Source organism: Callorhinchus milii, unplaced genomic scaffold, assembly GCF_018977255.1.
Source record: "Callorhinchus milii isolate IMCB2004 unplaced genomic scaffold, IMCB_Cmil_1.0 Scaffold1, whole genome shotgun sequence".
Taxonomy (NCBI): Eukaryota; Metazoa; Chordata; class Chondrichthyes; order Chimaeriformes; family Callorhinchidae; genus Callorhinchus; species Callorhinchus milii.
Genome location: NW_024704742.1, coordinates 68672397 through 68695098, shown reverse-complemented (window position 1 = coordinate 68695098; position 22702 = coordinate 68672397). Strand labels below are relative to the sequence as shown.

The following is a 22702-nucleotide window of genomic DNA, read 5'->3' as shown; positions in this document are numbered from 1 at the left end:
TTGACCGCTCAGTTGATGTGTTATGAATCCTGTAGAGTATTGGGTAGAGCACTCACCTCGTAAGCGAGAGGACCCGGGTTTGATTCCCGAGCAGGGCGAAACCTTAGGCAAGTTTCCTTCCTCAATATTTCTCTGTTTACCTAGCAGTAAGTAGGGACCCAGTTGTTAGTCAATTGGCGGATCACTTTCCAGGGGTAATAGTCTCTTCAAATAAAATTTGGTCACTCAATCCACAATTGATTGTGGGACCCTGCTGTCCGCATTTGGCTGCCACATTTCGCCCATAAAATTTAGTACACTCACTTTACAGTATATTCTGTTAAGCGCTTTGAGACATCTCAATGATGTGATGATGTGCAAGGATTATCATTATTATTATTATGGAGAAGAGCTGGTGTGTCTCCTTTGAGCTTATTGCAATGGGGGAACCTGACAGTAATCCAAAACCTGAACCCCCCCCAAATGAGGCGTGAAGAAACCTGTAACAGAAATGGGAGGAGGGGAGGATTTGCGAACAGAATTTGACAACTAACACCAGGTACACAATTTGTGGTCCATTTTATCTTGTGCTCAATGATCAGTTTGGGAACTGAACATCCCTAAATTCTTCCTCCCACTCATTTCAGTCATCTTAATAGTAATAATCCTTGCTGTTGGTAAAGTGCTTTATCATTTCGTTGAGACATCTCATAGCGCTTCATAGGAATTACTGTGCAGTGCAGTGATTGCGTACTTGTACGCTAATGCAGCAGCCACGCTGCACACAGCAATGTTCCACAAGCAGCAATGAAGTAAATGAACAATTTTATCCAGAGGATTGTTGACCAGGAGAAATTCCCTTCTCTTTTGAAATGCAATGTTGCTGGTGCTTTATATTCTTTCCTTCCTCCCTCTACCGCACTGCCTCCCCCACCTTACCCCACGTGTCTTTAAATACTACCTAAAAACCTACCTCGTCGACCCCTTATCCCCTCCCCCCTGCTCTGTGTCTGACCGCATCTTTACGAAGCACTCTGAGATGTTATTAATGCGAAGGACCCTATACAAGCACAACTTGTTGTTGGTAATCCTGGGTGTTGCAGAATGCTCTTGATATAAAGCAGATGCACACCGTCATTCAGCAGAGGACGACCAAATGCATTTCAAATCCCCATAGAGGATGAATTTCCATGTTGTCAAGACAGGCAGTGGTAAACATTGGAGGTCAGCGTGTGGAAGGAATTAAAATGGAAAGAAACTCGTGTTCAATTAGCATCCAGTGTTTTTTTTCTTAATCGCCACTTAAACAGAATTTTAAATTAGATTCTAAACTGAAGCCTCAGCAGGTTTAACTTATTATAAAATAATAAGAACCGTCCTTGCATTTGATGTGGCATCTGTAACATCAAAGCATCACACAGCGCTTCACAGGGAACTTGCTGCCAAGTGTAGTGAGTGCTTTTGTAGGCGATCGCAATAACAACAACTTGCATTTATAAAGCGCCCTTCAAGACGGACGGCGTCTTGGATTGCAGCAGCCATTTTATGCACTGAAAGGTCCCACAGACAGAAATAAAGTGAATGATCAATGTTCATTCACCTGGCCAATACACAGGGAGAAACTAGTGTGATTTAACATCCATCTGAACAGATGAAACCTCAGTTTCAACTTCACAACCCAGTGGTGGGTGGGAGATTGTCCACAATTGTAGAGAAGTGATTTTCTCCCGATGTCCTTACTAACAGTTTCCCTGATAAAATTGCTCATTCACTTCATGGCTGTTTATGGGAAACTAGTGAGCAAATTGTCTGTGGTGTTCACCCTCAAAATACAATACAATCAATCCGATGGTTAAGTGCTTTGAAATGTACTTCCAACATGAAAGGCAATATCAAAAGGAACAGTGCAAGGATTATTCTATGTTGATTATACAAGCAGCGCATAATTCAGTCTGGCTTTAGCAAGAAAATTGTGATATCGTAAGAAAATCATCTTCTGCCTCAATAAGAGTTTTGGTCAGCTTGGCTTAGCGGGACTGGGGGCCTTCTGCATTACCTCAGATGAGATATCTGATGATAGTGGAGTACTGTAGTGTAGTGGTTAGCATGCTCGTCTCACAAGCAAGAGGATCTGGGTTCGATTCCCGGGCGGGGTAAAATCTTAAGCAAGTTTCCTTACTCCGAATGCCTCTGTTTACCTAACAATAAGTAGGTGTTAGTCGATTGGAGGATCGCTTGCAGTAATAACCCACCCCGCAAGAAAATGTGCTCACTCAATCCGCGACTGTTTGTGGGACACTACTGTGCGCAATTGGCTGCCACTTTTCACCAACAAAATACAGTCAATTCACTTTACAATAATAATAAAAATCCTTGCGATTTTGTTATAATGCCTTATCATGTCTTCATGACATCTCAAAGCGCTTCACAGAATATACTGTAAAGTGAATTGACTGTATGTTTTTTGGGTGAAACACAGCAGCCAATTGCACACAACAGTGTCCCACAAACAGCCGTGGACTGAGTGACCAATTTATTAGAATAAATTCTGTAAAGATCTTTGAGACATCTCAACGATGTGATAAGGCGCTGTATCTAATGCAATAATTATTATTATTATCAAATTGAGGTCCGTTTGTGAGACCTTGATGTGTGCAAAATGGCTGGTGTTTGCTTAATAAAAGGTTCACAGTAATTGCTGTAAAGACACTTTGATGCAGTTCAACATGAGCAGGTGTGATGAAAAATGCAAGTTCTTTAATTAATAAATTTAATTCATAAATAATAATTTGGTCAAATTGGTCAATCCACAATTGATTTTGGGGCACTGCTGTGCACAATTGACTGTGTTTCGCCCACAAGGTACAGTCAATTTACTTCATAATATATTCTGTGAAGCGCTTTGAGGCGTATCAAAGATGTGATCAGGTGTTACATCAAAGTATTATTATTATTCTGTTATAACTTTCTCCCTCCAGTTTGGGAGAAAATCCTGCAATTTTTTCCTTTTCAAATACCTAGCCTGGATTGATGGACATAATCACTTTCCTTACAGGCTCTGTGCTTTTAAGCTAATTTATATCTGTGTGCAACGCTTACTGCCGGCCTGATAAGCCACATTGCTAGTACCTTATGAGAACAATTGTAGCAATCATGCTGCAAAGTGCTTCTCAGCATGCCAGATTGCTGCAAGCCATTATTGAAAGGCTTTTATAAAGCTTTAGCTCCAGCTATTTGGTGTCTTGCTTTGTGCAGCTCCCAGACCAAATGCATTTGGGTTCTGCTTTACAGGAAATAGTAATAATAATAATCCATTTGATATAGTGCCTTATCACGTCTTCAAGACATCTGAAAGTGCTTCACAGAATATACTGTGAAGTGAATTGACTGTATATTTTCTGGGCAAAACATGGCAGCCAATTGCGCACAGGAGTGTCTCACAAACAGTCACGGATTGAAGTGACCAAATTATTTATTTTGCTTTGACAATATTATTACTCATGGAAGGCAGTTCAGCAATCAACTAACAACTGGATTCCTAATTACTGCTAGGTAAACAGAGGTATGTAGAGTAAGGAAACTTGCATAAGATTTAACCTTGCCTGGTAATCAGTTGGGAGGCGAGTGCTCCAACCAATACGCTAAATTGTAGTGCTTTATCCCTTCAAAAGTCTCTTTTACACAAATTAGTGTTAAGTGAGGTGAGTGGAATCCTGTAGTTTAGTGCTTAGAGCATTCACCTCGCAAGCGAGAGGACCTGTGTTCAATTCCCGGGCAGGGCGAAACGTTGGGCAAGTTCCTTTACTCCACGCACCTCTGTTTACCTAGCGGTAAGTAGGAACCCAGTTGTTAGTCGATTGGCGGATCACTTTTCCGGGGGTAAAAATCCCTTCAAAACAAATAATAATAATTTGGTCACTCAATCCACAACTGTTGTGGGACACTGCTGTGCATAATTTACTGGCATGTTTTGCCCACAAAATACACAGTCAATTCACTTTACAGTATATTCTGTGAAGCGATTTGAGACAACTCAAAGACGTGATAAGGCGCTATATCAAATGCAAGGATTATTATTATTATAATTCATCTGGAGATTGGTGACCAGGACAGTGGGAGTTTTTCCTTTTTCTCGCTCGCCTCTGGTTCGCATGATTGTGGCCCTACACTCCAGTGTAGTATTCGTGGAGTGCTGCATCATCAAAGGTGCTGCTCTTTCCATGACATGTTAAACTGAGGTCCCATCAGCCTGTTCAGCCACAACTGATTTTGGGGCACTGCTGTGCACAATGGGCTGCGTTTCACCCGCAAAATACAGTCAATTTACTTCACAATATATTCTGTGAGGCATCTCAAAGATGTGATCAGGTGGTACATGAAAGTATTATTATTATTATTTTGTTATAACTTTCTCCCTCCAGTTTGGGAGAAAATCCTGCAAATTTTTCCTTTTCAAATACCTAGCCTGGATTGATGGACATAATCACTATCCTTGCAGGCTCTGTGCTAATTTATATCTGTGCTCAACGCTTACTGCCGGCCTAATAAGCCGCATTGCTAGTACCTTATGTGAACAATTGTCAAACAATCCCATGGTACCATTTGAAAACAGAAGAAATTTCTCCTGCTGTCCTGTCAAAGAATCCTACAGATAAAAAACACAAGTCATTCACATCTGGGACTTTCTGTGCGTACACTGGCTGCTTTGTTTGCTTACAGTTACAGCAGCAATTAGCATTGAGATGTTTTGATTTCAATAAACGTAATCCTTGTATTTGATATAGCACCTTATCATATCTTATCAGCGCTTTGGGACGTCCTCCCGACGTGAAAGGCGCTCTATAAATGTAATTTTGTTGTTGTTGTTGAGATGTCTCAAAACACTTCACAGAATATACTGTAAAGTGAATTGATTGTATATTGTAAAGTGAAACGCGGCAGCCAATTGCGCAGAGCAATGTCCCAGAAACAGTCGTAGACTGAGTGACCAATTTTTTTTGAGGGATTATTACCCCGAAAAGCGATACACCAATCAATTAACAACTGGGATCCTATTTACTGATAGTTAATCAGACGCTGGTGGAATAAAGAAAATGGCCTAAGATTTCGCCCTAGGCACTAAGTATATAACATAAATATAACATGCTTATATTACATTGCCATGTGAGCTGCCTGCTAGCTTTTCAGATTAATACCTGCCACCTTGAACAAAAACATTGTTTTTTATTATTTAATAATAATCCCTCCAAAACCAAAAACAATAATAAAATTGGCATTTTCAATCTACGACTGTTTGTGGGACATTGCTGTGCGCAATTGGCTGCCGCGTTCGCCCACAAATTTACAGTCAATTCACTTTACAGTGTGTTCTGTGAAGCGCTTTGGGACGTCCTTCCGACGTGAAAAGCGCTATATCAAATGCAAGGATTATTATTATTATTATTATTATTATTATAAGTCAAATTATTAACAATATTTAACCCTAGGTCAAATCATGAGTCACAACTTCCAACCAACCAATGCAATATTAAAATAGAGCCATTACTGTGTACCATTAGCATTAATAATAATAATCCTTGCATTTGATATAGCGCTTTTCACGTCGGGAGGACGTCCCAAAGCGCTTCACAGAACACACTGTAAAGTGAATTGACTGTATATTTGTGGGCGAACGCGGCAGCCAATTGCGCACAGCAATGTCCCACAAACAGTCATGGATTGAAAATGACCAATTTTATTATTGTTATTGGTTTTGAGGTATTATTATTAGGCGTGTGGAGTAAGGAAACTTGCCCAAGGTTTCGCCCTGCCTGGAATTGAACTCAGGTCTCTAGCTTGCAAAGCGAGTGCTCAACCACTGAGCTACAGGACTCCACATTGGATGCATCAGAGGGCGAGAGAGTTTTAACTGCATTTACTTACTAACATGACAAGCATCAGCTTCAAAACAAACCCCAGAGGTAAGATTACAGGAAAGTGTTGCATTTGCTATCCTTTTAATAAGTCTCTTCGCACCAAACAATTTAATGCTTAAGAGACTATCAGCACCTGAAGCTCTGTATAATGTAACAGTCAAACATGTTACGGTATGAAGTACACACGCGGACAATAGCAGCTGAATGGCAGATATGTACAAAGCTCCCAACAATAGCAAATAGTGGAGTCCTGTAGCTCAGTGGTTAGAGCACTCGCTTTGCAAATGAGAGACCTGAGTTCAATTCCAGGCAGGGCGAAACCTTGGGCAAGTTTCCTTACTCCACACGCCTAATAATAATCCCTCCAAAAAACTAAAAACAATAATTAAATTGGTCATTTTCAATCTACGACTGTTTGTGGGACATTACTGTGCGCAATTGGCTGCCACGTTCGCCCACAAATATACAGTCAATTCACTTTACAGTGTGTTCTGTGAAGCGCTTTGGGACGTCCTCCTGACGTGAAAAGCGCTATATCAAATGCAAGGATTATTATATTATTATTATATTATTATAAATATGTAGTAGAGTTGGAGATTGCATCTTAGGGGCTCGTTGAATACAGTATTTGACTCAACCAAAAACATTAGTAGATAGAAAATACATCTCATCACTTGTTGGAGGCAAACACAGAAGCCACTTGTATCAGAAAGGTCTTACAAACTGTCTTCCCTGCTTGTTGGCCTTTCCAACTCCTCCCTCCACAGGCTGCAGATAATCCAGAACTCTGCAGCCGGTGTCCTCTCCCGCACAAAACTCCGTGACCGCATCTCCCCCACTCTCGCCCGACTCCACTGGCTCCCTATCCTTTAGAGGATCTAGTTCAAGATGCTGATCCTCACCTACAAAGCCCTCCATGGCCTCGCCCCACCCTACCTCTGCGACCTCCTAACCCCCTATCAATCCGCCCGCTCCCTCCGCTCAGCCGGCTCCGGCCTGCTCCACGTCCCCCGACCCACCCGCCCCACCATTGGTAGGAGAGCCTTCAGCCACTCTGCCCTCAACCTCTGGAATTCCATCCCCCAATCACTCCGCCTCTTTAGCCTCCTTCAAGTCCTGCCTCAAGACCCTCCTCTTCGACCATGCCATCGGCCACCCCCCCTTCCCCTCCCCTCCCTTCTCCCAGCTCGGGTCTGAAATGTTGTACACTGTCCAGCGCCTTGGGACATCCTCCCGACATGAAAGGCGCTATACAAATGTAATCTTGTTGTTGTTGGACGATTGATCTGGAGGATTGCGAGGCGAGATACTGAAATTCCCTTTTTTTTTGAGTCATATATTGGGATCTTTAACATCCACCAGAACAGGCAAAGGGGACCTCAATTCAGCATCTCTATCTGAATAATAATAATAATCCCTGCATTTGATGTAGTGCCTTACCACATAATTGAGATGTCTCAAAGCACTTCACAGGTTAGACTGTAAAGTGAATTGACTGTGTATTTGTGGACAAAATCTAGCAGCCAATTGCACACAGCAGTTGCGTAAAGTTTGATCAATCATTCCACAAACAACAACAACAACAACAAGGTTACATTTGTATAGTGCCTTGAAGGTGAGGACCAGGATTTTATTATTATTATTATTATTCATGTCAGGAGGACGTCCCAAGGCCCTGGACAGTGTACAACATTTCAGACCCAAGCTGAGGTTGGGGGGAGAAGGGAGGGGAGGGGAAGGGAGGGGTGGCTGATGGCGTGGTCGAAGAGGAGGGTCTTGAGGCAGGACTTGAAGGAGGCTAAGGAGAGGGTGAGGCGGAGTGATTGGGGGATGGAATTTCAGAGGTTGAGGGCAGAGTGGCTGAAGGCTCTCCCACCAATGGTGGGACGGGTGGGTCGGGGGACGTGGAGCAGGCCAGAGCCAGCTGATCGGAGGGAGCGGGCGGGTTGATAGGGGGTTAGAAGGTCGCAGAGGTAGGATGGGGTGAGGCCATGGAGGGCTTTGTAGGTGAGAACTAGGATCTTGAACTGGATCCTCTGAAGTATAAGGAGGCAATGGAGTCGGACGACAATGGGGGAGATGGGGTCACGGAGTTTGGTGCGGGAGAGGACACGGGCTGCAGAGCTCTGGATTATCTGCAGCCTGTGGAGGGAGGAGTTGGGAAGGCTGACAAGCAGAGCATTTGCATAGTCGAGCCTGGAGGTGATGAAGGCATGAACAAGAGTTTCAGTGGCCTGAGGGGTGAGGTAGTGACAGAGTTGGGCGATGCTACTGAGGTGAGGGAAGGCAGAGAGGGTCATGGCTTGGATGTGGGGAAGAAAAGACAGTTGAGGGTTGAACAAGACACCTAGGTTCCTGACTGGCTTCGTGAGTTGTTGTGTGCAACCATGGATTGAGTGACCACATTTTTTTTAAGGGATTATTACCTCTGGAAATTGATTTGTCAATTGACTAACTGTTGGGTTCCTACTTACTGTTGGTAAACAGAGCTGTGTGGAGTAAGGAAACTAGCTCAAAGTTTCATCCTTTAGGAGTTCATGTGGAGTCCTGCAGCTAAATTTTCTGGCCCAGAAGTGAGAGTTGTACCAACCACGCTAATGTGACCCCCTTACTCGGCTTCTTATACCTTTTCTAATGCATCAATACTAGATTTTACAAACTATGTCAAAAAATCAAGAATAATGTATAATCCTTGCATTGGAGACTCAGTGGGCACCAGATTGCTTTATATCCCTCCCCTGCCTCACCATTAGCAGGTGGGCTTTCAGCCTACCTGTCCCACTCTCCATCCCAAAGTCCCTGTGACTCACCGCCTCCCTCACCTTGTTCAAGCTCTGTCTCAAGACTTATGCCTCTTTGAAGGAATAATAATCCCTTCAAATGAAATTGGTCACTCAATCCACAACTCTTTGTGGGACACTGCTGTGCGCAATTGACTGCCCCATTTTGCCCAGAAAATATGCAGTCAATCCACTTTACAATATATGCTGTGAAGTGCTTTGAGATGTCTCAACAATGGAGCCAAGGCATTATGAAGTCCTGTAGCTCAGTCGTTAGAGCACTCGCTTTGCAAGCGAGACACCTGGGTTCAATTCCAGGCAGAGGGCGAAACCTTGGGCAAGTTTCCTTACTCCACACACCTAATAATAATCCCTCCAAAACAAAACAATAATAAATTGGTCATTTTCAATCCACGACTATTTGTGGGACATTGCTGTGCGCAATTGGCTGTCACGTTTCACCCACAAATATACAGTCAATTCACTTTACAGCATATTCTGTGAAGCACTTTGAGACATCTAGAAGACGTGAAAAGTTCTATATCAAATGCAAGGATTATTATTATTATTCTTAAGTGCCTTGGGATATCCTCCCGACATGAAAGGCGCTATATAAATCTAATGTGTACAGTATTGTAAAACTGAATTTGATTGTTGCGAAACCATGGGCATCAAGGTTGCCAGGGAAATATTCATGGCGCAAGTGGGTAATTTTTTTTGCAACATGAAGATGGCAGAGAAATGGATTGGGGTGGCCACATACACAGCACATCTCATGCACCGTTATTGTTGGAATGTATTTGTGGTTGAACCATACAACCTAGTGTATAGATTGTATCGTACTTCGACCGTGATTTTGATCTCCCTGCTTCACCCCTCTGCCCTCCACCCTTCCACCCCGACCCCCAGCTCGTGTCCATAACTCTGTCTGTCCAGTGCCTTGGGACGTCCTCCCGACGTAACAGGCACTATACAAATGTTTTGTTGTTGTTGTTGTTGTTGTTGATAGGTGATTCGAGCCAGAGATAAGCTCAACTCATCACAGCAAGTCATATCTTGTATCTCGTGCATCTCTTGGTTAGGAATAGAGGTTGAGGCTGACACTGCAGTGCAATACTGGGGAGCGCTACATTGTTGGAGGTGCCATGCTTTTATGAGATGTTGAAACAAATTTCCAACTGCTTGTTCAGGTGGATGATAAAGACCCTATGACACTGTTCAGAAAGAGAAGTGAATTTCTCCTGCTGTCCTGACCAACGATCCTCCAGTTAAATTGGTCTTTCACCTGCTGGTTTCTTCTCGGACATAGTTGTGTGTAAATTGGCTGCCATATTCGCCTGCAAATACCCAGTCACCGTGCTTTACAGAAAACGCTGCAAAGGCATTGAGATGTTTTTACATGATATCAAAATCAAGGATTATTATTTAAATTGTAGTTGTTAGTCACAATCTGTTCCATCCCCTCCCTCGTTGAATGAGGATTAACTGCATAATTTTTCATTTGATCTGAAGGAACACCGAGCAGGCACTACACAGCTCTCCTTTTGCAGGATTGAGAATAAATTTGGCTGCTGCAATATCTGACTGTATTAAAATATCCTTGAATTTGATAATAGTAATATAATAATATATTAATAATCTTTGTGCCTTATCACGTCATTGAGTCACCTCAAAGCCCTTTGCAGAATATATTGTAAAGTGGATTCACTGTATATTTTGTGGGTAAAAATATTTATTAACTGACTATTACTATTTTATAACTACGTCTACAAAATTCACACTCACTACATTTTACAGCAAAGCCTGTGAAGCACTTTGAGTCATCCTCCCGATGTGAAAGACCCTATGTCAAATGCAAAGATTATTTTAATGCATTCCCATCTGCTCTTGGCACAGTGCATTGCCATGCACATAAATCAAATTGAAATATGACTGACATACCTCTCCAATGCTTTGGTCTTTATTAGACTCCGAAACTCAGGAGGATAATGCAGACAGAAGGACCCTTACGGCAAGCTTGTGATTATTTGAAACCTTTGCTTCATTGCTAACTCCTGGACTCTTTATTTGACTGCCCTTGGAACGAAGAAGTTTGCGTTCCAAATTCAACTGCTGTCTCATTGGAATAAACAGTTTCCAAATACATTTCTTTGTTGAAGTAGCTGAAGTTCAAAATTCCATGCAATCTCAGGCTCAAGAGCATCAACTTGCAATTTAAAATCATGTTGAATTTTTGAAAACAAGTTCTTAAATTAAGCTGTAATTTTGAATCCATTATTTTAAAAGGACCATCGGAAAATGCTCCAAATTAAAAAATAATTATTTATAATGATAGTCCTTATCACGCCTTGAGACATCTCAAAGCGATTCACAGAATAATAATAATAATAATAATAATAATCCTTGCATTTGATATAGCGCCTTTCACGTCGGGAGGACGTCCCAAAGCGCTTCACAGAATATACTATGAAGTGAATTGAATGTATATTTTATGGGCGAAACGCGGCAGCCAATTGCGTCCCACAAACAATTGTGTTTTGAGCGATCAATTTATTATGTGATCTGTATCCTTAAACTCTGCAAAACTGTAAGAGTTGCTACACGCAAGGACTTTAACATATAAAGTCTAGGCTGACATGAGAGGTGTGCTGCATTGTTGGAGCTCCCGTCCTTTAGCTGAGAAGTCCTGTTTGTCTGTTCAGATGGATATTAAAGATCAACAAACCCCTAAATAAAAAAAATGTTCATTCACTTTGTAATTGTTTGTGGGACATTGCTTTGTGCAAATTGGCTGCTGCTTTTGCCTACAAAATACACAATCACTACACTTTCCAGTAAAGATTATTATTATGACATGAAGAGATTTACATGGGCATTAGAATATTTTTGTGACCTCTGCTTTTGTGATCTCTGGCACCAAAGCACTTAGCAGAGGCCAGCAAATACTCTGGAATTATAAAGGCAACCACTCTCAACTTTTTTTTACAATTCAGCTTCTATTATTTGGGTTGCAGGGATCTCGAGAACAATCCCAAGGTTTTATTGTCACTGCAGTAGATACATCTGCTCCTTCTGACTTCATTTTATTATGGACCAGGCACGGGGAGACCGGGTGGTGGGTGGTCAGAGTCTGATGGAAGTCAGAGTGCAGGTTGAGTACAAAATAATAATGAAGCTTGTATTTAATATAGCGCCTTATCACATCATTGAGACGTCTCAAAGCGCTTCACAGAATGTACTGTCAAGTGAATTTACTGTATTTTGTGGGCGAAACGCGGCAGCCAATTGCACACAGCAATGTCCCACAAACAGACATGGATTGAGTGTCCACATTATTTATCTTTTGAGGCGATTATTACCCTCAGAAAGCGATCCACCAATCGACTAATATCCAGGTTCCTACTTCTGCTAGGTAAACAGAGTCGTGTGGAGTAATGAAACTTGCCTAAGTTTTCACCTTGCCCGGGAAGATTATATAATTTTTTGCAATGCTAATGACTCTATGTGCTGTAACTATTAGTGTGTTGCCAGTCATTATTTTCTTTAATATTGTTAAACTATAATCTCCATGGCAACTAAGTGAGATTCTGTTGTGATTGGCCGTCCTTCAGGAAAATGTGGCTGGGAACCTTTGGACCACAGTTAACAAATCTGTACAAGCACCTGGGAACTGTGCCAGTATACTCAGTGCAGGGATAAATACAAGTTCTCTGTGTGATCTGAGGAGGATTGACAACAATTTGTATTTATACAGTGCTGTGATAGGGGATAAACCCTGTTCCTGTTTTCTATGGATATAGGTGCTCCACTTATGTGTAAAGGAGTGTTTTTTTTAATTGTTTAAAAAAAGACCTCAATCAATGTAACTGACGAGGGTTGGACTCCAATTGGGGTTGTTTGAAGTTCCGGCCCTAACTGCTAATTGAACACCAGCAATAGGTTAATGAATCAGCACCAATATATAACCAGTGCCAGAGAGAGATGGGGAATGGGTGGAGAAGCCGGCTCCAAAAAGTAATAGCTTCCTTGTCAAAATAAACCTTTTTTTTTGTTGTTAAAGCCCTTGGTGTAGGTTTGTTTTCTGGGTGTGACCCATGCCCTACTACAGGCACCTTTTGGGAGATTGTCTCCAAGGGCTTTACCAACTGACTGGGTAGCTGAGTGGGGTGGGGTAGGAAGTATGTGTGGGGGGGTGCATGATTGAAGAGTGGAACAGAATGGATGAAGGCTCCCCATTGATGGTGGAATGGAGCAGGCAGGAAACCTGAAGCGGGCTAATGTCTTTTTGTGTTGTAACTAGAATTGTGCGCCCAGTCATTATTTTATAATCCAACAACAACAACTTGCATTTCTACATCGCCCTTCACGTGGGGCATCATCTTGGAGTGCTGAAAAGTGGCGGAGCCTGACACCAAGCTGGGAGGAGGTGACTGTGAAAGAGGAAGGTCTTCAATTGTGATCTAGAAGAGGGGAAGAAGGGAGGAAGGTGGAGGGATTGTGGGAGAGTTCCAAAACTTCGAGGTTTAGTGCCTGAAAGCGCAAAACTGATATATTTATATACCGATCGGTGTTTGCTGAGCTGATGGCATTTAGGTCTCAGGAAATCACAGAGGTAAAGTGGGGTGAAATCAATTAGGCTTTTGAAGCTCCATGAGGTGGAATGAGCATTCATTAAGGCTGATATGGAGGAGTGAGAAGGTGTGACAGGAGTCAAACAGAAGAGCTTTGATCTTGTAAATGGTAGCCATCACCACATACATAAATAGATATGACTGGCTGTTGTGGCCCATTATAATACAGGTTGAGATTCTGTGAACCCCAATGGTCATACAATGGGGCTCCACTGTATTTATCCCCCAATTATCCTTCCTCCCCCACCACCGGTCCCTCACCAGCACCTCTTTCTTCCACCTCCGACGCATCGTCCATCTCCGTTAATACCTCTCCCCAAAAGCCCCTGAAACCCTGTTCCATGCCTTTGTCACCTCTTGGCTGGACTATTCTAATGCCCTCGGTCTCCTATCCACTACCATCCATAAAATCCAAATAATTCAAAACTCTGCCGCCTGCATTCTCACCGCACGAAACACCGCTCCCCAATCACCCCAGTCCTTGCCAGACTGCACTGGCTGCCTATCCCAGAGAGGATCGATTTCAAGACCCTCACCCTTGTATTCAAGTCCCTGCACTCCTTTGCACCTCTTCTCTCCTCAAAACAGTACCCGTTCCCTTCGTTCCTCCGGGTCTGGCCTCCTTCTCGTCCCCCAAGTCCTCCGCTCCACCCTCGGTGGCCGTGCCTTCAGCCACTATGCCCCGAGGCTCTGGAACTGCCTTCCTCCCTCCCTTCGTCTCGCCCCCTCCCTTCCCATTTTCAGGTCTCTGCTGAAGATCTTCCTTTTCGACCGCGCCTCCCCCTCCCCCTGGCTCGGTCGCGGGATCCTAAACTGTAAAGCGCTCTGAGACGCTGTCCGGCGTGGAAGGCACGATATAAATACAAGTTGCTGTTGTTCTTATTTCCCTTTTAAACTTCCCAAACGATTTTGCGTCTACTGCCTTCTGTGCTGTCCTCACACTTATAAATTACTTCATACTCTAGAACCTCCCTAATTCTCTGACCTGCTTACACCCCCTCCACAATCACTCCGTAAATTGATAGTGCTGATCTGACTTCAATTCCCAAACACCCGTAATCGGATTTTATCACCACAGCCTTAGTAGAAAGCACAAAGGAAATTTGGCAGCAAATGACTGGAATCCTGGCACAACAGAGAAGTTTGGTAGAAATAAAGAGACTATAGGCCTTGTCAGATATTTTACAGATGGAACCTGTCACCATCTGAATAATACACTACTCTTTCTGTAGATCCATCCTCACATCTGAATGGCAAAACATAACAGAATCCAGAGGACTGCAGGAGCATTGTATCTTTGATCGCCACAGGCAACTATCGCCACAGGCAACAGGCACAAAGACACAATTCCCTGTGGAAATGCAACCTGCTCTATCCTGCAATCACAACTGACTGCCAGTTGCTATCAGTTGTATGGAGGCTATCTAGACGTGTGACTCCAGAGCCTTGTCCTAAACCTTCGCCTAATAGATGGGACCAATGAGCAACCATTTGTCTTTGTGCCACGGCATCCATGTTGTGTCACAACGTGATGCATCGCAGTGCACCCAAACACACACCACGCTTGCGATGACAGAGTACTGCACTCTGCTATCAGGACGTAGGATAAGTGGATGATTCAGCCCAGCTAAGATTAGCCTTTGATCGACCATCTAATTGCGTTTCAATAACCCCAATGCTTTTGCCTCTATTACCTTCCTTGAAATGGAGAAGGAACACACACACATTTGTCTCTGCCCGCAGAATATACTGGGTGGAAGAAGCTAGGAGGCTGTGGTTTGCAGGGCTATTGGTGTGAAGATTCACAATCCCAGTCTCATGGCTACAGCACTGCAAGTCACACTGAAAAGCTAGGCTTGGAGTACAGTGGAGTAGCCTTGATTTACGTATCAAATCAGCTAAGCCATAGTCCGAGCTTTGCTCCACCTTTTACTAGGTGAAGGCAGCTGAGGAGAAAACCTGTTCACTTCCTAGCCACCCACCTCACCAACAAAGACCTTTGTTGATTTTACTTTTTTTGGCAGCTGTGAATGTCACATATGTATGTAACCTACAAATAGAAATGACTTGTATCTGGAATGGAATATTTGTTAGGTTAGGGTATCAAGGGATATGGATATGGGGCAAGGGCAGCTAATTGGAGTTGAGGCACATATCAGCCATGATCTTATAGAATGCAGGAACAAGCTCAAGGGGATGAATGTCCTACTCCTGTTTCTATGGAACGTGCACTCTTTCCCTAGAGGGAAGCACCCTATTTACCTGCTTCCGGAGAGTATCAGGCGCATGACGGCGAGAGCCAAGGCTCCTAAAGTGCGCATAACTGTTGGAATCTAACCAGCTTTGGATTGCAGGAATAATAGGAGGCAAGTGTGAAGAGTCCCTGCCCTCAGCGACTGGTCTGCCTTTCAAGTCCTACAGATGAGCCAGGCTGGTTGCGCTGTCATCAGCAGTGCACTGGAATACTGCGGACCCACCTGTCTTATGAACCAGACTGGAGAATGCTAATAGTGGGTTGATTTGACATTCTATTGCCAAGCAAGTCACCCTGGAGCCAGCTCAACCTCAGGGAAACAACCATTTGCAGTTTTATAGTGCTCTCGGAGGGGTAGCGTGGGATAGCATTTCAGAGGGGAGACCCTACAAAAATCCCCTTTCCCTTTCTCCCCAGAAGATTGTTATAAGTTGGTCATTTGACAGGTGACAAGCACAGGTTTGAGCCCTCACTAGGAGGATATAATAATCCTAACAACTGACAATATGGAGTTCTGTAGCATATTGGTTAGAGCACTCGCCTCGCAAGCGAGAGGAACCTGCGTTCAAATTGTCGGGAAGGACAAAATGTTAGGCAAGTTTTCTTAGTCCACACGCCTCTGTTTACCTTGCAGTAAGTAGCAGCTGTTAGTCAATTAGCGGATCACTTTTTTGGGGGTAATAATCCCTTAAAAAAAAATTGGTCACCCAATCCACAACTGTTTGTGAGACACTGCTGTGTGCAATTGCCTCCCGCGTTTCACCCACAAAATATACAGTTAAGTCACTTTACAGTATATTTTGTAAATATGAGACGTCACAATTTGAGACGTCTCAATTATGTGACCAAATGCAAGGATTATTATTATATCGCGCCTATTACGTTGGGAGAACGTGGCAGGCACACAAACAGCCATGACGTGAATGAACGATTTTATTTTGCGATTGTTTGCCTTGATCTCGGAAGAAGTTTCCTTCTCTTTATCGAAAGGGACCTTTAACGTCCACATGAACAGGCAGTTTAACATTGCTGTCCAATGGACAGCACCTCCAACAATGCAGCAAATCCAATGAACACTGTGTTGGAATATCAGGCAGGAGCATATGAGTTCCAAGTCCCATTGTAGCATATTAGGTAACAGAAACCCCTTGTGAGATTCCCCGTGAGCAGCATAGCTCAATATGAACTGCTACCATCTTTTGGCCCACAGTTTGGAAACATGTCTCTATCCACTGAGCGATGGTTCTATCAATTGGAGTCATAGAGATTGAGTAGCAGCTGCTTAAGTCTCTGCAAACTAATCTAGGAATATTCCAAGCCCTGGATATATGAACAGCCATGAAGTGAATGACCAATTTTCACAAACCCAGACTCCAGGTAACAGCTTCCAGCATCTGTCATCCTAAGCCTCAGAATTTCCTAATCAGCTATCTGACAGATCTGCTTTATTTAACATTGAAAAACAACTGTAAATTTTCACCCAGATTTTTAAATTTTAAGTAGCTGTTGAGGCAGTCTGCCAGTTTTGTGGTTGGGAAACATTTTTAAGCCTCAGTTTAGATTCAAGCAATCCCAGATCTACAGATTTAAAATGACAACTCTCCAGCAATCCTAGAAGTATTGGAAACATTTTCCCCAGAGCACTGGAGATGTAGAATGAGTTGCCAATACGAGCAGTAGATTAGTCAAGTAATATCCTTGAAAAAGCTTGAGAAGCCAAACAAATATAATTAATAATATTACTAATAATTGCATTGGTTATAGCCACTTTCATGTTGGAACATCATCTCAAAGTACTTAACAGGATTTACTACTAGATTATTTTGTAGGCTAACCCAGCAGCCATTTTGTACATAGCAACATCCCACAAACAGCCAATAAAGTGAATGATCAATCTTTATCTGGGGTATTGTTGGCCAGGACACCAGGAGAAATTCCCTTCTCTTTTCAAATGGTGCAATGGGATCTTTAATGACCAGCAGAACAGAGAAACAGATCCTTGGTTTAATGTCTCAACTGAAGAATGGCACCTTCAACAATACAGGACACCCCCAGCAATGCATCGAAATGTTAGCCTGGACTTTGTGCTTGAACCCACAACCTTCTGACCCAGAGGTGAGGCTACTATCAACTGACCCAGGTAGACAAAAGGCAGGAAAGTAAATTTGATATTGCGCCATATCACGTTGTTGAGACGGCTCAAAGTGCTTCGCAGGATATACTATAAAGTGAATTTATTGTATATTTTGTGGGCAAAACACGGCGCACAGCAATGCCCCCACAAAGAGTCATCGACTGAGTGACCAAATTATATCTTTTTTTGGAAGGGATTATTATCCTGGTAAGTAATCTGCCAATTGACTGACAACCGGGTTCCTACTTACTGCTAGGTAAACAGAGGCATGTGAAGTAAGGTTTCAACCAGCCTGGGAATCAAACCTGGGTCCTCTCGCTTGCGAGGCTAGTTCTCTAACCAATACTCTACAGGATTTCGAAGTACCCCGACACACTCTCTTCTTCCAACAAACAACTTTCTCTGTCGTATGTTATGTTGAATTAATTATAAAAATCTTTAAAAAAAAACTGATGTTGTTTTCCAGAGCTTCAGTGAATTTCAATCTGTTTTTTCTTCCCCAACTTTGCCGCAATGCTTTGGTAACTCAAGTAATTGTGCACCTGACGAGCCGGTCCTCAGGGGCTCGGGCGGTCTGTCACTCAGACTTACCTGCTATGGTTGAGGAGTTTAATCCATTCTCGGCTAGCCTGCTTTTTGATGGAATTAAACTTGGAAGGGAGGATTTCTTCACTGGTAAGTAAGATTTTGGGGTAAAAAAACAAGCTTGACTTTTACAAGATATTATAAAGCAGCAGCATGGGCATTTACAAAGTAAGACTCCCCCACCCCCTCGAAGGCTAGAAGAGGATTGCAATCAGTGATCTTGAAGACACCGAGTGAATATGACGAGTAATTCCGCAGGGATCCACCCCAACCCCTCCCTATCACAAAACCACCCAGCTCCACCAAATGCAAACGCACAACTGTCCAACACTTGGGACACACTCCTGACGTGAAAGGCGCTACATAAATGGAATCTGTTTGTTTGTTTGTTACATTTCAGGTTCAGGTATGTAATAACAATAATACTCCTTGCATTTTATAAAGCGCCTTATCACGTCTTCGAGACGTCTCAAAGGGCTTCACAGAATATATTGTAAAGTGTATTGACAGTATATTTTGTGCGCGAAACGTGGCAGCCAATTACTCACAGTGGTGTCCCACAAACAGTCATGGATTGAGTGACTAATTTTTTTTAGTTATTTTGAAAGAATTATTACTCCTGGAAAAGCAATCTTCCAATCGACTAACAACCGGGTTCCTACTTATTGCTAGGTAAACAGAGGCATGAGGAGTAAGGAAACTTGCCCATCGTTTCACCCTGCCCGGGAATCGAACCTGGGACCTCTCGCTTGCGAGGCAAATTCTCTAACCACAAAGCTACAGGACTCCTATAAAGAGTAATTTACACTCAGCCTGGCTCATTCATGAGACAGAAGGCTGTGGTTTCAAGTTGCTGATCAAGGCTTTAAATACTCCAGTACAGTGCTGGATGAGCACCACATTGTCAAAGGTGCAGTCCTTCGGATTGAACATTAAACCACGGTCCCATCTGCTTATTCACGTGGATGTTAAAGATTCCCATGGAACTATTTGAAAAAGAAGGGTGTCCTGGCCAGAATGCTGTATGTAAAATTGGTCATTAATTTCATTGCTGTGTACAGAGTGGGTGCCGCATTTGACCCAGTTGTTAATTGATTAGCGAATTGGTTTCCCGGGGTAATAAGCCCCCCCTCCCCCACACACACCCGTCCAAAAAAAAACACATTTGGTCACTCATTCCATGACTGTTTGTGGACACTGCTGTGTGCAATTGGCTGCCACCAAACACACAGTCAATAGACTTTACAATATACCCTGTGAAGCGCTTTGAGACATCTCAACGATGTGATGAGGTGCTATATCAAATGCAAGGATTATTATTATTCTATTATTATAAGTGCTTTTTATTATTATACTCTTCCCTCTTCATTAATAGCACTTATAATAATAATATAATAACTTCTTTAATAGCACTTATAATAATATAATAACTCAGGCAGGTTTTGAGTAAGTATCCATACCAGTCTCTGAGAGGAGCTTTGTGGATTCCATCACTTTCTCGGTGTACACTCCAGGCTCGTAATTCTCCATTTCGGCGCTGATGATGTGAATGACTCGGGCGGCACGGCCTCGGATGGCTCCGGCGGTGCGATCCAAGGTGTCCACGTCCCCCTCCTGCAGCGCGATTACACACTTGTTCACGTCCTCCAGGATGTGATTCTCTGGGAGAATTGAACATCAATAAAGCAAAAGATTATAAAGAAAAGCGCTGCAGCATCAGAGTGGAGGAAAATAAGACACCTGATATTTTCACCAGTATAGCTATCACATCTACCAAAATATAGTCAATAACTGTTAGTAGTTTTCTCTCCTCGAGGGAGCGGGTGGGATTCACTTCCGAGACCATTGTTAACTTGACTTCTTTGAGTCCCTTTTTTGGTCGATGTGATTTATTTTTTGTTCGGCTGTGTGTCTGATACATGCAAAAACCCTGTAAAATCACTGTACTCAAGAATATCCAAACCAAACTAAGGTTTCCATGTGATAATTATTACTGTTTATTACACTGCATGTCACAATTTTCCCCCATAGTGTCACAGCAAAGCAACAAAGCATTCGGACTATCAAATCTGCACTTATAATTTATTTTCATGTGAGCCAATCTAATCTAATTAAAAGACCCACAGACATTATGGGTTTGAATGGATCTAATCCAATGCTTTTACTCCCCATTCCTTCTTAATTAATACCCCCATTGTAATGCGCTTCAATATAATGTGGGTTATTTTATAGCGTGGAGTGTGGGCCCCATTCACTGTGCTTGTATGAGGCTGGCCTGCTCACTTCTCACCCTATGCACCTACTGGTTATGTACCTACGCTGTGAATGCAGAAGCACTGACTGGCTGTTGTGGCCCATTATAATACAGGTTGGGATTCTGTGAAACCCCAATGCGCTTACAATGGGACTCCACTGTATGTATCTCCCTGTTAAACTTCCCAATGGATCCTGCCTCTACAGTCTTCTGTGTGCTGTCTTCACACGTACTTACAAATCAATCCATGCTCTAGCGCCTCCATAACTCTCTGATTTGCTTACACCCCACTCCACTACTGGCTGCCTGCACTCAGCTGGTAGCAGCCTTCTACGCATCCCTCAACCCCTCCGCTCTACCATCAGTGGCTGTGCTTTTAGTCACTACACCCCGAAACTCTGGAACTCTCTGCCTCAATCCCTCCGCCTTTGCCCTCTTTGTCTATCTTCAGATCGCAGCTGATGACCATCCTCTTCAACTATGCTTATGGTTATCTCCCCCATCTCCCCGGTTTGGAGTCAGGCTCCACCGCTGTTAAGTGCTCTGAGACGCTAACCCTATGATTGACACTACACAAATACAAGTTGTTGTTGTTGTTGCTGGTGGGTTCCACATTCTCACAATGAAGAAATGTTTCCTGATTTATTTTCTAACCTAGCTATAATGCTAAAAGAATGCCTTTCTGTTGATTTAATCCACTATCCAGTTTTTCTTAATTCCCATTATTGGTATCAATTAGCCCTGAACTCCAAGGGGGAGCTTCAGATTTCAGTAGTCACAAAGCAGCATATGGAGATTAATAACAGTAAGAAGATGCAAGTCCATTGGTGTTCCTCTGTGACACACAGTAAAGGGAATTATGCGAATCAATGCAGCTGGTGAAATAAACCACACAATAGCAACGCACTTTCCCACAGGCACTGTGCAATCAGAATGAACAATAGCCACACAAAATCCATGGGCACTTCAGAAAACTCCGGAAATAAAGGAAAAAAAATTGTTTACATGTGAAACATCTGCATTCTTTGCATTGTGTGTGTGTATGATACAGAGAAACTATTTCCTCTGGTGGGAGAATCCGGAACAAGGGGAATAACTTTTAGAGGTTATGAGCTCTAAATAATCTCTACGCCTAAATTAGAGCTCGGCCATTGAGGAGTGAAATCAGGAGGCAGTTTTTCACCCAAAGGGTAGTGGGAATCTGGAACTCTCTCCCCCAAAAGGCTGTGGATGCTGAATCCACATCTTCAAGACTGAGGTGGATAGATATTTGTTAGGTCAGGGTATTAAGGAATATGGGGCAAGGGCGGGTAATTGGATTTGAGGTACAGATCAGCCATGATCTTATAGCATGGTGGAACAGGTTCGAGGGGCTGAATAGCTTACTCCTGTTTCTTGTTCCTATGCGTGTGGGAACAAAGAAAAACTTGTCATGCCATTATACAACAGTGCCCAAGTAATAAATAGAAAAGGCTTTCATGTGGTTATGCATGAGAGAAAGGGAGACTTTCTTATCTGAAGAAATATTCTTCTTGCTCTCCAGGGAAGGCTGAGCAGACAGCAATCTGCTGCATTTTCTTTCATTCTTTCAACACTTTAGAACAGGCTCCTGTGGCTCGACCTATTTCTGCGCAATAATGTTTCCGTTTCATGAGCTGTTTAAGGTAGAATCCATATTGGTCTTTGAGAGGAAACTAGACAAGTTCCTTAAAAAGAGCTCAGGAGTAGGAGAAAAGTGCAGGTAAATGAGAGTGAAGGATTGCTCTTGAGGGAGTTCACTGGGGCAAGGAGTCATTCCACCCAGCTCCTGTTAACCCTGCAAGCCAAAGCCCTAATGAATAGGGTATTCCAAGCTGGACAAGCAGAGGGAAAGCTTGCCAGACAGCAATATCAATGGCAAGCTATGTGGTTATAGCAGGTTAGATTCCAGCAGTTACCCTAATGCACACTCTGGGGTTTTGCCAACCTCCGCCTAATACTTTCTGGAATTAGGTAACCAGGATGAGTCTCTCTGGGGAGAGAGTGCACATTCCATTTCAACAATCTATCCTGGGGATTACCCAGGTGGGTGGGATGCATGGAATTCTCAGTTTGGTTTGGATACCCTAAAGCATGCTGATGGGTTTCCACATGTCAGTCACCCGCTGAGCAAAACACAAACTGAAGGAGC

General features: G+C 43.1%; 1 protein-coding gene across 1 annotated transcript in view; it reads right to left on the bottom strand.

The window, feature by feature from the left end:
* ctnna2 (catenin (cadherin-associated protein), alpha 2) overlaps positions 1–22702 on the bottom strand; it is a 140845-nt gene that overhangs the window by 111828 nt on the left and 6315 nt on the right. Inside the window, exon 3 of the mRNA XM_042343656.1 lies at positions 19739–19939. Within this exon, the coding sequence (XP_042199590.1) occupies positions 19739–19939 (201 nt within the window). The remainder of the gene's footprint in view (positions 1–19738; positions 19940–22702) is intronic.